General features: G+C 54.5%; 1 protein-coding gene across 1 annotated transcript; it reads right to left on the reverse strand.

The window, feature by feature from the left end:
• Positions 1 to 463: 463 nt before the first annotated feature.
• LOC104333658 (galanin receptor 2b) lies at positions 464 to 8,120 on the reverse strand. The gene is made up of 3 exons (XM_075436301.1): positions 7,963 to 8,120; positions 3,781 to 4,180; positions 464 to 1,515 (listed from the first exon to the last, which is right to left on the reverse strand). The coding sequence occupies exons 2-3, from the start codon at positions 4,152 to 4,154 to the stop codon at positions 786 to 788; spliced, it is 1,104 nt and encodes a 367-aa protein (XP_075292416.1). The 5' UTR covers positions 4,155 to 4,180; positions 7,963 to 8,120; the 3' UTR covers positions 464 to 785.
• Positions 8,121 to 15,278: the final 7,158 nt, after the last annotated feature.

Raw genomic sequence — 15,278 nt, forward strand, 5'->3', positions numbered from 1 at the left:
GTTGGGCTAGATGATCGGTAAGGTCCCTTCCAGCCAAAACCATTCTATGATTGCATGATTTACACCAGTTAAGAAAAAGGCACTGTTGATGTATGTGTTAGCCCGTTCCCACCCCAGATTACCACTGCAGGTCCCACTACTGCCCGGATGAGGGAAGTGCATTTATTTGCTCTGGGTTAGAAAGATATTTCTCTAGTATGTACAGGAGCAACATCCCACACATGCAGAGAGCCCACAGCCTGCCTCACGTCCCAGAGGAGGACACAGTCACTGGGAGAGCCGTGCAGCCAGCTCCAAAGCCATCACTGCAATTATCCGCGGGCTGTGCCAGTCACTTTCCACACCACCTTTGCTTGCCTGGCCCTGCCCTTGCTGCCCGTCTCCCTTGCCAAATCTGCTGTGGGAGCCAGTCTGGGCAGATGAGGCATCGCGAGGCAGAAGGAACTCTTTGGCAACTAATCAACATGTCCAGAGCAGTGGGGCCACAGAGCAGAGGAGTTCAAAGGATGAGAGCTAACAGATGAGCTGCAGCTTTAGTCCTTGGAGTCCAGGTGGTTTGAGGATCAGAGGCAAGTCTGGGTCCATTCCTACCCTTTCATGCAGCGTGTTGTGGAGAGATGGCTCAGAAGAACAGTTGGTGTGTGGAATGGAAAGTAATGACAAGGCCAGAAGCAGAGTATAGCAGTTTCTGGCTTGCCTTTCCAGAATCCTCTCTCACACAGTGGGAAAGGGTGACCTGAAGCTGGTGGCACAGATTAGCTGGCAGCTGTTGTGGAGCCTGGCCACTAAGAAATATGAAGGGGCTTGGAGGAACTGGAGGGAACTGCCATGGAGGCTGGGTTCAGCTCGCACATGTTCTTCTCCTCGTGCATCTGGGACACTTCAGCGGAGCCTGCCTCAAGTCCAGGCACAATGTGGGCAGCGTGCACTTTGTTGCGGTGCTTTTTGCTCAAGAGACAGCTGAAAACTTTTTTGAAGCCCTTGCGGAAGTGCTTGGAGACCAGGGCATATACGATGGGGTTGAGGCAGGAGTTGGCATAGGCCATGCAGTGGGAAAACAGGCGGAAGGCATAGGTGGTCTGGTTGAAGGGGAAGTCTCCGTAGAGGTATCGGAGGATGACTACATGGTAGGGCAGCCAGCAGAGGCAGAAAAGGATGGTTACAATGATGATCATCTTGGTTACTTTCCGCCTGGCCTTCTTGGACTCTGATATGTCCTCCAGGGGGTCCACTGCTGTCCACAGGTACTTGATGGTCCTGATGTAGGAAAAGCTCATGACCAGCACTGGGATGACATAGCCGAAGGCAAATGTGCTGGTGTCCATGACCTTGCGGCCCCACTCCTCCCAGCCAGGCATGCAGATGTAGCTGGAATCCCACTCAATCAGGTCATAGTAGCTTAGGTAGGGCCCAGCAAAGACTACGGAGAGGCCCCAGATCACCACCATGGCAGCTACTGCATTGTGGGGGGTCCGCAGCTCCCGGGAGCGCAGTGGATAGCGGATGGCCAGGTACCTGCAGGGGAGAGCAAAGCAACCAGCGCTGAGATTTCAGCCAAGCTCTGCCTGATAAACTCCAGGGACAAGAGAGTTTCCTTCATTCTCCTGAAGGTCCCTGAGCTGTGGCCCTACATGTTGCCTCACACCCTCTTTGAGATAAAGTCCTGGGTAAAGCAGCCTTTCTCTTTCTAGCGAGCATGCTTCTCTTCCCACAGGCTTAGGCTGGCTCACCCCTCCATACATGGTGGGATGGGTTATGTCCCTGAGCTAGGGCCAGAGAGATGGTGCTGTGGAGACCATGCAGATATCCACTGCTTGGCAGAATTTATCCAGCTGAAAGAGGTCTGAACTGAGAGTTCAAGACCTGGGGAAGTTTCACTGGTGACGGCTACCATGCAGGCTCCTGCCCACTGAGGGCATGTTTCCAGCCTTCTCCAGCTTCCATATCAGCCTAGCAGGGGAGAGATTTGCTCACTGGAGCTATAGCTGCCTCCACCTTGGTACCAAAAGGACCAGGTGGGCCCTTGCCTTTTGGTACTGTCTGCTTTCTCAGGCCAGCCCAAAGCAGGCAGTGATGGTCTGTCTGCTCCCTCTAGCAACAGTCACCAGATACAGTGTGATGACCGGCTTTGCTCCCCAACCTCCAGGCAACACCACAGGGCAAAGACGTAGATGTCAGCAAGGAGAGAAGGTGGCTTGGTGCTTGTGGGTAGGGGATGGAGAGGAGCTGTCAGCACAGACAGGAATGCAACTGCTGCAGCCTCAGCCTGCCAGTGTCCACAGAATGATGTCATTTGATGTACTGTAAGACCAGCAGAGCAGGTGGATAAGACAGGCAGTTGGTGTGAAGTGTCACATGTGTGACAAACCCCTTGTTGCTTGCTGGTCCTGTCATCCTGAAAGCTGCCAGCCACTTCATGTCATGCTGAAATGCAGCCACCTCTTGGGAGCACTGCACTACAACACACAAGTGCCACCACAAAGGGAGAGAACATAGGCACTAGCACCTTGCCAAAATGTCCTTTTTTTCTGAAATACTGTCCCTGGTTCTGAGCTGGCTGGAGAGGCAGACTGCACTCATGTGATGTAGCTGCAGGGAAGCAAGAGGCTTAGATGGTGAGAAATCTCGGGTCTTCCTCATGACAGCAGCCAGACTGTGTAACCACTGGAATACCAGAGGATTGGGATATGTTTTTCAGGGATTCCATGTAACACCCTTCTCCCCAACCAGGGAATGCTGGCATCTCTGAGTGGGTGAATTGCTGAAGTGTCAGATCACTGAGTCCAGGTGCCCGTTTCTGCAGGTGGTGCCTGGGAGAAGGACAAAGTGGAAGGGGGCTGGAAGAGTAGCCCAGCCACATTTTTTGCTGGGATTTAACCCATCCCAGATATTTCCTGGTACTGAAGTTTCTTTCTGCCTGCAGTGCTGTGAACCTCCTCATTGCAGAGGGCTGTTTGGCCCTGTCTTGTCTTGGTACCTTGGAAGAAAGCACAAGGAGCAAGACAGGCCAGGATGTGTTCCCTGTGGCCGTCAAGGCTGGAGCTTACCCCAGTGGGGACCTCTTTCTGATCCTGGACTTTTAGTGTGGGCTCAGTCAGAAGTGGGGCAGCTGACACGGTTATCTTACAGAGCCCTTGGGAACAATGCAGGTGGCACTGATCAGGGCCAGAGTGTCCTGGGTGACCTCCCAAGAAGGGACTTGGCTCACAATGCAGGTGCCTTTCCGTGAAGGGTGCAGGAGGGCTAGAGGTGGTGGGGGAACAGGAATTGCTAGATGACAGACTTTGTGCTGGGCTGGCAGCCCTGGGGAATGAGAGATGTGTTTACTGCAGGACTCGGATCTGTCGGTTATTTATGTGGCTTCTCTGGCAGTGCCCTCTGTTTGCTTTTCTGCCTGCACGTGCCCCTTTTCTGAAGTGGTGGCTTGGGGACAGCTATTACCTTCTGAATGGCATCTCTAATAGAGAGCTAGGTGACTCTCAGTGGGAGTCTGTGGCACAGCGGGGAGCTGAGCTTGGGTCTCAAGTGCTCTAACCACAAGGCAGGCCTTTCCTGCAGACAGAAGCAGCACCAGCTTTGCACTCAAGAGATCTGCAAGTGCTGCTTGGGGGCTGTCCGGGCAAGGGAGAAACAACTGGTCCCCAAACTGCCTTTGGCATGGATTGATACCACTGGCGTTTGAACTATAGCCTAATGGCCGTGATCTTCCCATGCCCTCACTCAGCCCAGCTTCTCAGACTGCCCTCCTTCCCCAGCCCACGGGCATCTTTAGACTGTTACCTGTCCACAGAGACGGCAGCCAGAGTAAAGCTGCTAGCATACATGGTGAGGTAGATGAAGAAGTGGACAGCCTTGCAGATGAAGGAGCCGAAGACCCAGCCCTCAAGGGAGTAGATGGTGGCCTGGAAAGGCACGCAGAAGACAATGAAGAAGAAGTCAGCCAGGCTGAGGTTGAGGATGAAGAGATTGGTAGTATTCTGGCCCATTTGCCCATTGCGCAGCAGCACTGCCAGCACCAGGCTGTTGCCCACTGTGCCCAGGAGGAAGATGAGGGAGAAGACCACAGGCACAATGACATTGGCAGGGCTGAACTGATAACTATCAGAGGAGTTCCAGTACCCAGCCAAGCTCACGAAGTCCTCATGCTCCATCATTCTGTGTTGTGGTGAGACGTTGGAGCCTGGGGCAACACAGAGAAAGACGTGAGAGACTGGAGAAACACTGCCTGTTAGTTTGGCTGATGGGCCTGTTGGCTCACTGGTGACACAGAGCCCCGCTTTCAGCTTCATGATCCACATGCTTTTCATCAGGTTCCTCTGGATGCTGATGGTCTGGAGGACAGGTGGGGTTAGGTAGGGAGTAAGGGGTGCCCTGCTCCCCTGTTCTGGCCATGGAATGAATCCACAGCCCATGTTCAGATGCTGCCTTGGAATGATGATTCTGGGGGAGAGGAGAAGATGGCATCTGTCTCCAGCTTCCTCCTTTGTGGAAGAATGGAGCCAGGATCCCTGCCTCCAAGCTGGTCCAGCTGATGGCATGAGGGGTGTGACATTCCTTCCCAGCAAGGGGGCTTCAGCCCCAAACCAACCAGCTGGACAAGCCAAGGTGTTTGCTCTCTGAGGAGCTCACAGGGCAGCTCTCCCCAGGACTTGGATTTTTGTATCACTCCACTGCCCCCAAAATAAGCATTTGGACTGAAGCAGAAGGTGAGGTTACACATGGAAACACTAGTTTCTCTGTCACAGGCATAGAAGTCTGTCTGCATGTTTTTGAGTTCTGGAGCTGGGGCAATATCACATACAGATACAGGCACAACTTCCCTTGAATAAAAACAGGGTTCGGGTTCTTCCCCCCCCCGCCCCCGCAGTGCTTGTAGGGGTGTGCTGTGGTTATCAGACTGTGCGGCCCATGTCTGGCTCACCACGAGTATGGAGATCTCAGAGTCTGTGCAAGAAACCAGCCTCTAGCTTGTGCATTCTCTTTCAGGCTGGAGAATTAGCAGGTGCTCCCTGGGGAGCACTGGCAGTGCGAGTGCCTGAAGCAGAAGCACTGCAAGGAGCATGTGAGCATGGGTCCCTGGCTGCAAGTATTCCTGGTATCAGTGCAGATTTGGGCATGCCAGCAAGCTGCCTGAAATCATGCTGAGCCCTGTTCAGCACTACCACAGCTGCAATGAAACCATTCCTGTACAGTTGCAAGTATCCCCAGAGGCAAGTGCCAAAGCCTCACAAAGTTTAGGAAGCGGGATGTGGTCTTTTGGTTGGCCTGTTGTGCACTGCCCAGCAGTTGGTACAAGTCAAATACCCCACTTGGCATGGCAGCCTCTCCTCTGTCCGAGCAGCAGGAAGCTCATGCTGCTACCTGGCAGCTGGACTCTGCTCTCTCGGACCCCCCAAAGGTCACTGCATGTCATTTGTGAACATGGGGACTGCTCCCATAGCACATACTGATCCCGAAGCAGAGGGGATTTCACAGGAATGGCTTCAGATGCTCTGAATATTCACCTTGTGGAAGGTGCAGCACAGAAATTTTACGTCTGGCTTAGACTCTTCTGTTTTATAGTAACCTTGAGCTCGATGAACATTGCTTGTGTGGCAGAGGGATAAGCTGTGCTCTGGAAAGCTGGGATGTCCAGAACTGAAGTGCATGCTACTTATTTTTGCTAGCTCTGCCATGATGCCTGAACAAAGCCAATTCAAACGGCAGTGTCAGCTCTCAGTACAGGCAAAAGTCCCCCTGCAGCCACCTGAAGAAAGGAGTACCCCATGCAGTATGGATGTGTGGGAAGTGGGGAAGCTTACACAGGGGCTGGCAGGAGTGGGAGAGATAGACAGATGGGAGCCTGCCAGAGGGTCTGGTGTGAGAGTCTGGTTGAGCATGTTGGTCTCTTCTCATGCTGCCTAACTCCTCTGGGACCAGGAAGCTTCCCTCTATGCAGAGTAGAGCAACACAGGCTGCCACAGATGTTTTATTCTTACCTGTACTTGATTGCACTGACTTAGGCTATGCTCAGGATTATACCCCATGCAAGGCTGTGACACTGAAATTCTTCTTCCATAGGGCTAGAAAGGTATTAGCAAAACTGGAGACGAGCTGACAGCTCAGCCAGAAGTCAGCTTCATCTTATCATACACCCAGACAATGCCTGTGTTACCTGGTAGAGTCTCTGGCTGCTTCACTCTGCATCTCCCCCCCCCTCCCCGCCTTCCTCTTTGCCAAGCGTTCTTTCATTGCTCTCTCTCGCAAGGCAGATGAGCCGCTAGTCAGCCCTCCTCAAAGGTTGCTCTAAAGAGAACAAAAAGACAGGGAATACCCTTGGACCCCCACTGCAAATCAAGGAAGACAACACTGCAAACATCCCCCTTGCTGGTGCGACCTGCCATGAAATCACTTTGTAGTACTGGCACATCACGTAGCCTGATTGCAGTCCAAATTTGGCATCCCTTGATGTGCACATGAGCAGCTCATGCTTTACTTGGAAAAACTGTTTCTGGCTGTCAGGGAGCCACCACTGTTGTCATTTACCACTCAGGTCCAAGCTTATTTCTTGAGCCTGTAGGAACGGGAATTCAGGGAGCTTGGTGAATTCTTTTCAGGGACAGCCAGTGGCCAGGAACAGAGTGCCAGGAAGGATGTGATGGCAGGTTGGTAATTGTACTCTTGCCACAGCTTTGAGGTTCTACCTGGTCAGCCGCGGCTCATGACCCATCTACATGGAGTCAAAGTAGTGCTTCAGTCCCCTGGACAGATGGGAGTTGGGACACAGCAAGTATCAGGGAACTCAATGATGCAGCAGAAGAACAAGTCTTTATCTCTGCTGGGTTAGCTCTGATCCACCTCTCCATGCACAGTTCTGCCTGCAGACAGGACAGCAATAGAATAGGCACAGTGTGAAAGTAGGGTCTCATAAGGGACATATACGAACTGTGACACTATGCTGATACACTGAGATGCTGTGAGACTCTCACAGAGTCACTCAGAGCACTCTGGCAGAGTGAGATGTCTCCAAGTCCCTATTTAGCATCTTCTCAGGAAGCTGCCACTCACCCTCATGGCTCTGTTGTCCCTTGGAAGCATTCTTGCAACCTTTTCACACCCTATCATTTTGTGAATGGGTTTGTGACAACGCTCCTGAGTTTCACTTGGTTCTGAATAGCCTTGACTAGCAGTGAGAGGGATGGCTGCTCTGAGCAGAGAGAAAATGGAGAGCATGGATAACAACGTTCCTCTCCCACATCTGCTACTCAGGGTTAGCAGGGGCAAAGGCGATATGACAGAGGAGGTAGTATTGCCAGGGATGAGAACTCAATCAGTGGCAAAGTTGGGACTCAGGAGACCTGATTTTTCTAACAACGGTTTGGTAAAGGATTGGCAGGGAGAATGGTTCCCAGTACCCACCTGGTGCAGGTAACGAAAGGAGCAACACAGAGCCTTGGTGGGGGCAGGCAGCAGGTCATGGCAGGGATGCCTGCAAGCCAGTGTAGCCAGCTCTGTCAAGGGAAGGGCAGGAGCAGGCAGGGTAAGGGGACAGAGACAGCAGCGCTGGGGGGGAGGTGTGTGGAACGAGGGAACGGGACACGGGACACACGACACAGAGCCTGCTGGTCTGGCCAGACCGGCGCAGGGAGAGCAGAGGGGAGTCAGCGAGCGGGAAGTTTGAGCTCCCTGTTTCAGCGGGCTTGGGAGCCGGCTGCCCCGGGCGCACGCTGCTGCCGCAGAGCGCCCGCACTTCCCATCTGCGCGGCGGAGCTGCCGCCAGGCGCCTCGTCCGCTCTGCGGGGCGCCGGGCAGAGCCCCATTGCTTGGCCAGCTCGGGGAGCCGGCCTGGGAGCCCCCGCGGCCCTCCGCTCCACGCCAGGCACCCCCCTCGCCTGTGCCCGCCACCGGGCAGCCCCCGCCACCCGCCCCGCTCCCCGCCGCCTGCCCGCCGCGGGGCACCGGCCCGACCCAGCCGCACCCTACCTGGCCCGGCCCGCGCCGTCCCTCGTCCCGCCGAGGGCAGCTGCCCGCCGCCGGCACCGCTGCTGGTCTCGCTGCAGTGCGCGGTGCCGCCCGGACGGAGCTCGGTGCCGCTCGGACGGAGCTCGGTGCCTCTCGGACGGAGCTCGGTGCCGCTCGGACGGAGCTCGGTGCCGCTCGGACGGGGCCCGGTGCCGCTCGGACGGGGCCCGGTGCCGCTCGGACGCGGCTCGGTGCCGCTCGGACGGGGCCCGGTGCCGCTCGGACGGGGCCCGGTGCCGCTCGGACGGGGCTCGGTGCCGCTCGGACGGGGCTCGGTGCCGCTCGGACGGGGCCCGGTGCCGCTCGGACGGGGCTCGGTGCCGCTCGGACGGGGCTCGGTGCCGCTCGGACGGGGCTCGATGCTGGCGGCGGCCCCGCCCCGGCTCGGCGCGCCCCTGGACACGCGCACGCAGCTTGTGCGCGCACCCGCTCCCGCACACTCGCATACTTATAGACATACACCCCCACACCGGCTGTAACACGCTTGCACACTCCAGCACACCCGTGTGTGAACAACCGCACCCTGCAACACCCCCCCGCACACAGCACGCACTCAGCTCCCGCACCACCTCTTCAGCCTCCCCGCAGCACATGCTTACAAAACCCACCAGCACGCACGAGCCTCTGAGCGCTGACACTGAGCACGGCCCGACGCGTGCCTCCCCCTGCACACACAAACCCTGGCACGCCCGCACACGTCCTTGCCTCCACACGCACATGCCTCGGCACCAGCCCCGCTCCCCCGGCCCAGGCGGGCACCAGGGAGGGCTCCAGGGCTTCCCGGGGTCCCAAGTGGCAGCTGGAGCCCCCCCAGCAGCTCCGCCTGGGGGGGTCCTGAGCACTGGGCAGAAGGTGGGTGGCCCTAAGGGAGCCCCAGAGAGGCACTCGGACACACACCCATATATCTCAGGCCGTCGGGACAGCTGCAAGGTCACAGCAGGGCTGCCCCCAGCCCCTGTCCCGGGGGGCACCCTCCTGGCTGTTCCTCTTCCCTCTCTGTGGCTGCCGTGGTGTGCTGTCAGCGCTGGAGAAGGGAGTGTGGGGGGTCTGTGCAGCACAAAGTATGGCAGGAGACGCCTGTCCTGGCCCTGGGCGAGGTACGATGGAGGTCTGTACTCAGCCAGCCGAGCCCTGCTGCCTGCAGTGAGCCCAGAGCAGGAGGCTGAGGTGGGGCAGGAGGCTGAGGTGTCTGTGCTGCCAGAGGTGGTAGAAGCGCAGCTGGTGAGTGGGAGACCCCATGCCAGCTGGCAGGGTCTCATCAACAAGAGGGGTCCACCCAGCACCTGGCCAAAGCCAGGGCTGTGTGCCTGTGCAGGGTGGAGGCAAAGTGACATGGTGCAGTCCCACGCAGAGCCCCCATCCTGGAGTCATCACCAGTGGTCTAGGACGCAACATGTGTCCCCGCTGTCTGTTGGATCACAGGAGAGAGATGGTGAGGAGATGCAATGTCACTTTCTGGCTGCAGCGACTGTCCCCTTGGGTCCCCGGCACCCCAGCCCTGCGCCTGGGCTCCCGTGATGGGTGGGACGGGATGGATGCCTGCTTCATCTGGGCAGGTGGGCCCAGGCTGCTGGGGAGCTGCTGGCCAGCTGTGGGCTTTGCAGATGGGAACTCCCTGGGTGGTTTTTCCTGGCACTGTCCCCCAGCACCCTCTGCCCACTCTCTGCCTGCCTGCAGCTGGCTGTCAGCTTGGTCCTGGGCACCACAGTGCTCCATGGCTCACGGCATGACACCAAGCTCTTCCACTTGGTGTAGAAGATGGATGAGGAGCCAACTGAGAACTTATGAGTCAAGATTAAAGGGACAGCAGGGATGGGTGACATTATAGTGGGGCTCTGCTGCAGGTCACTCAACCAGGAAGACCGAGCAGGTGAGGCCCTCTATAGACAGACAGGAACACAAGCCCTGATCCTCATGGGGGACTTCAACTGCCCTGATACCTGTTGGAGGGACAATACAGCAGGGCACAAGCAATCCATGGGGTTCCTGGAATGCATTCATCACGAATGAGTGGTTAGGTTGCTTAAATGATCACTCAAAGGTTTTGCAAGAAAAGATTTTACTGAAAATTTAGAAAATATGATCTTACAGAGTTCGTTGGTAAGGTTCACTCTATTACTTCTTAAATTAATAGAACACAAAATCAAAGGGGGTTTTGAGTAGAAAATTATTTACATCTAGTGGAAGAAAATTGTAAGGGGATAGAGAGACCCTCCCATTGAGTCACCAGGTTTGGACTGGACTCCCTTCTCAGAGAGGAGCATAAGTGTGTCTGGATCCAGAACCGGCCTTAGACCACAACAGTTTATGTCTAAGGAATATGTTTAGCAGTAATTCAGGGTGTCTTCACAGTTTAAAGAGAGAGAGAGTGTCACAGGAATTTAGCAGCTATTAATCACTGGCTAACTTAGCATTTACAGAGTGATTAGAAAGAATTTGCTATTACAATCACAGTAATAGAATATTGTTTTGAATCAATTCACACACACACACGCAATCATAAAATTTCCCATCGAGTTCAGTGAAATGCTCACTTCAAATCAAATGATTTCTCAGTGGGCGAAGGTTGAGTGTCAAGGAGATCAGCCCAGGTAGTTCATGAGTTACTCTGAGAAGCATCCCACTCAGAGGGAGGTACTGGGTGCAGGCTGCTGCGGACCAGAAGAGCTCAAAGGGCCTTCTGCTGTTTATAAGGTTTCAAGATGATTGGCTTTAGGCATCAGTAATTTTCCATCCTGGTCACAATCCACATGATGCGATCCTGATCTTTAGACAGCAACTATACAATTCTAGTACTACCCAGAATGTACAGTTCTGACATTTACCAGGCAGGTGCGGCTCCAGGCATCAGGAGATTCAGGTGCGCTCAGGGAGCGCCTGACTGGCCCAACTCACTGCTCTTGTACAAAGATAAAGAAAGTGCCAAGTCATCCCAATTCAATGCACACCAGCTGACTACTCCTGCAGTGTAAGCAAGAATATGTTGGCCAGTTCTGGGATTGCCAGGTGTGTGTGTGTGGGGGGCTGCACCACCACAACATTGATGACAACTTCCTTCTCCAAGTGATAGAGGATCTAATGAGCAGAGGTGCTGCGCTGGACCTTGTTCTCACCAACAAGGAGGGGCTGGTAGGGAACGTGAAGCTCAGGGGCAGCCTTGGCTGCAGTGACCATGAAATGGTGAAGTTCAAATTTCTTACGGCAGCCAGGGAGGCACACAACAAGCTCAGTACATAGGACTTCAGGAGAGCAGACTTTGGCCTCTTCAGGGATCTGCTTGCTGGACTACCATGGGATAAAACCCTGTAGGGAAGAGGCACCCAAGAAAGTTGGTGAATAATGAAGGATCACCTCCTCCAAGCTCAGGAGTGATGCATCCCAACAAAGAGGAAGTCAGGCAAGAACACCAGGAGGCCTGCATGGATGAACAAGGAGCTCCCGGACAAACTCAAACGTGAAGGAAGCCTACTGAGAGTGGAAGCAAGCACAGGTAGCCTGGGAGGAATACAGACAAATTGCCTGAGCAGCCAAGGATCAGATTAGGAAAGTTAAAGCCCTGATAGAATTAAATCTGGCCAGTGACATCAGGGGCAACACAAAAAGCTACTATAGGTATGCTGGTACCTATAGGTGGTAGGTATAGAAGGCTAGCCTGGAAAGCTGTTGCTCAGCCTCATCTGCCTATGGCAGTGCTCGCACAGGCACTTACAGACTGCGGTTGTGGGCTTGCCTTGCCACCTGAAACTTCAAACGTAGCCTGTGGGTCTCTGCGGAGCGCCATCTGCAGCCCTGGACCAAATGTGAGACCTTTTCCGGAGAGCTCACACACACAAACCGCCAGCCTTGAAAGCTGTTGCTCTCACTTATCCATAGATGTCACTGCTTGCACACGTTTAAGAGTCCCTGGCTCAGCACTTGCCTTTTCACTTCAAACTTCAGACACAGTATCTCGGTTTCACCCTGGCGCTACTGCTGCAGCCACACAAGCAACTGCAAACATCTCCGGATACACCCTACCCAGAAGGGGCTAGCCTGGAATGCTGTTGCTCAGCCTCAGCTGCCCATCGTAATTCCCGCACAGGCAAAAATAGACTGGGGATATGCGCTAGCCTTGCCACCTCAAACTTCAAACACAACCTGCGTTTCTCTACTGGCCCCCTGTCGCAGCCCTGCCTCGAAAGTGCACATGTGTCTGGATAGCTCCCACCCAGAAAGGGCTAGCCTGGAAAGCTGTTGCTCAGCCTCCTCTGCCCATGGCACTGCTCGCACAGGCGCACAGAGACTGGGACTGCTTGCTTGCCTTGCCACCTCAATCTTCAAACGTAGCCCAGGGGGTCTCTGCTGTGCTCCTGCCACAGCCCTGCCCCAAAAGTGTGAACGTCTCCTGATAGCTGCCACACAGAAGGGGCTAGCCTGGAAAGCTGTTGCTCAGCCTCATCTGCCCATGGCTCTGCTCTCACAGGCACACAGAGACTGGAGCTGCGTGCTTGCCTTGCCACCTCAAACTTCAAACGGAACTTGCGGGTCTCTGCCGGATGCCTGCTACATCCCTGCCCCATAAGTGCAAACATCTCAAGATAGCTCCCACCCAGAAGGGGCAGCCTTGAACGCTATTGCTCAGCCTCATCTGCCCATGGCACTGCTCGCACAGGTGCACAGAGACTGGGGCTACTTGCTTGCCTTTGCCACTCAAACTGCAAATGAAGCCCGTGGGTCTCTCCCAGAAGCCTGCCGCAGCCTCGCCCCGCGAGTACCGATGTCTCCAGATAGCTTCCACCCAGAAGGGGCTAGCCTTGAAAGCTGTTGCCCAGCCTCATCAGCCCAGAGCACTGCTTGCACAGATGCACAAATACTGGTGTTCCACAATTGCCTTGACACCTCAAGCTTCAAATGAAACCTGTGGTTCTCTGCCAGATTCCTGCCTCAGTCCTGCTTTGAAAATTCACAGATCTCCAGACAGCTCCCTCACAGAATGGGCTAGCCTTGAAAGCTGTTGCTCAGCCTTATCAGCCCACTGCTCTGTGTCAACGGGTTTACAGAATCTGGTACTCCACACTTGCCTTGCCACCGCAATCTTTAAACATAGCATCTGTGGTTCTTTCGGACGCTTGCAGTAGCACCGCCCCAAAAATGTAAACGTCTTGAGATAGCTCCCACGCTGAAGGGACTAGCCAAGAAGGCCAATGGTATTCTGGGGTGCATTAAGAAGAGCACGGCCAACAGGTCAAGGGAGGTTCTCCTCCCCCTCTACTCAGTCCTAGTGAGGCCCCATCTGTGGGCAACTGTGTCCAGTTCTGGGCTCCCCAGCTCAAGAAACATGAGGAGCTACTGGAGAGAGTCCAGTGGAGGGTATGAGCATGATGAGGGGCCTGGAGCATCTCTTCTACGAGGAAAGGCTGAGGAAGCTTGGCTTGTTTAGCCTGAAGAAGAGAAGGCTGAGAGCGGATCTTATAAATGCTTATAAATAACTGAAGGGTGGGTGTCAAGAGGATGGGGCTAGACTCTTTTCAGTGGTGCCCAGTGACAGGACAAGGGGCAATGGGCACAAACTGAAGCACAGGAAGTTCCATCTGAACACGAGGAAGAACTTCTTCACTTTGAGGTTGACAGAGCACTGGCACAGGCTGCCCAGGGAGGTTGTGGAGTCTCCTTCTCTGGAGGTATTCAAGATTGTCCTGGACAAGGTCCTGTGCGGCCTGCTGTAGGTGACCCTGCTTCAGCAGGGGGGTTAGACTAGATGACCCACAGAGGTCCCTTCCAACCCCTACCATTCTGTGATTCTGTGTAAGCTCTTGCTCGGCCTCATCTGCCCATAGCACTGCTTTTACTGGCCTGAAAGACTGGGGCTCTGCGCTTTGCTTGCTACCTCTAAGTGCAAATATTTCATGGGAGTCTCTGCTGGAAACCTGCCGAAGCCCTGCTCTGACCGTATCAGAGAATCATTGAATCGTAGAATCGAAAAGACCTCCAAGATCATTGAGTCAAACCATCCATTCAACACCACCATGCCTACTAAATCTTATCCCAAAGTGCCACATCTATGCATTTTTTAAACACCTCTAGGGATGGGGACTCAACCACCTCCCTGGGCAGCCTGTTCCAATGCCTGACCATTCTTTCAGTAAAGAAATTTTTCCTAATGTCTAGCTTAAACCTCCCCTGACACAACTTCAGGCCATTTCCTCTCATCCTATTCACTAGTTACCTGGGAGAAGAAACCAACATCTGCCTCACTACAACCTCCTTTCAGGTAGTTGTAGAGAGCAATAAGGTCCCCCCTCAGCCTCCACTTCTCCAGACTAAACAGCCCCAGTTCCTTCAGCCACTCCTTGTATAACTTGTTCTCTAAACACCTCACCAGCCTTGTTGCCTTTCTTTGGACACACTTGAGCACCTCAATGTCTTTCTTGCAGTGAGGGGCCCAAAACTGAACACCATACTCCAGGTGCGGCCTCATCAGTGCCGAGTACAGGTCCATGATCTCCTGCCTACTCCTGCTGGTCACACTATTCCTGATACAAACCAGGATGCCGTTGGCCTTCTTGGCCACCTGGGCACACCGCTGGCTCATGTTCAGCTGGCTGTCGACCAACAGCCCAAGGTCCTTTTCCGTCAGGCAGATTTCCAGCCACTCCTCTCCAAGCTTGTAGTGTTTCATGGGGTTGTTGTGACCAAAATGCAGGACCTGGCATTTGGCCTTGTTGAACCTCATACAGTTGGCCTCAGCCCATCAATCCAGTCTGTCCAGATCCCTCTGCAGAGCCTTCCTACCCTCAAGCAGATCAACACTCCCACCCAGCTTGGTGTCATCTGCAAACTTACTAAGGGAGCACTCAGTCTCCTCATCCAGATCATTGATAAAGATGCTAAAGAAGACCAGACCCAAAACTAAGCCCTGGGGAACACCACCCATGACTGGCCACCAGCTGGATTTAACTCCATTCACTACCACTCTCTGCGCTCGGCCATTCAGCCAGTTCTTTATCCAGTGAAGAGTACACCCATCCAAACCACGGGCAGCTGGTTTCTCCAGGAGGATACTGTGGGGAACAGTGTCAAAGGCCTTACTAAAGTCCAGGTAGATGACATCCACAGCCTTTCCTTTATCCACTAGGCAGGTCACCTGGTCATAGAAGGAGATCAGGTTGGTCAAGCAAGACCTGCCTTTCATGAACCCATGCTGGCTGGGCCTGATTCCCTGGAAGTCCTTCACATGCCCAGTGAGCGCACTCAAGATGAATCGCTCCATAATCTCCCCTGGCACTGATGTCTATGAC

This window comes from Opisthocomus hoazin, chromosome 15 (assembly GCF_030867145.1).
Source record: "Opisthocomus hoazin isolate bOpiHoa1 chromosome 15, bOpiHoa1.hap1, whole genome shotgun sequence".
Lineage (NCBI taxonomy): Eukaryota > Metazoa > Chordata > Aves > Opisthocomiformes > Opisthocomidae > Opisthocomus > Opisthocomus hoazin.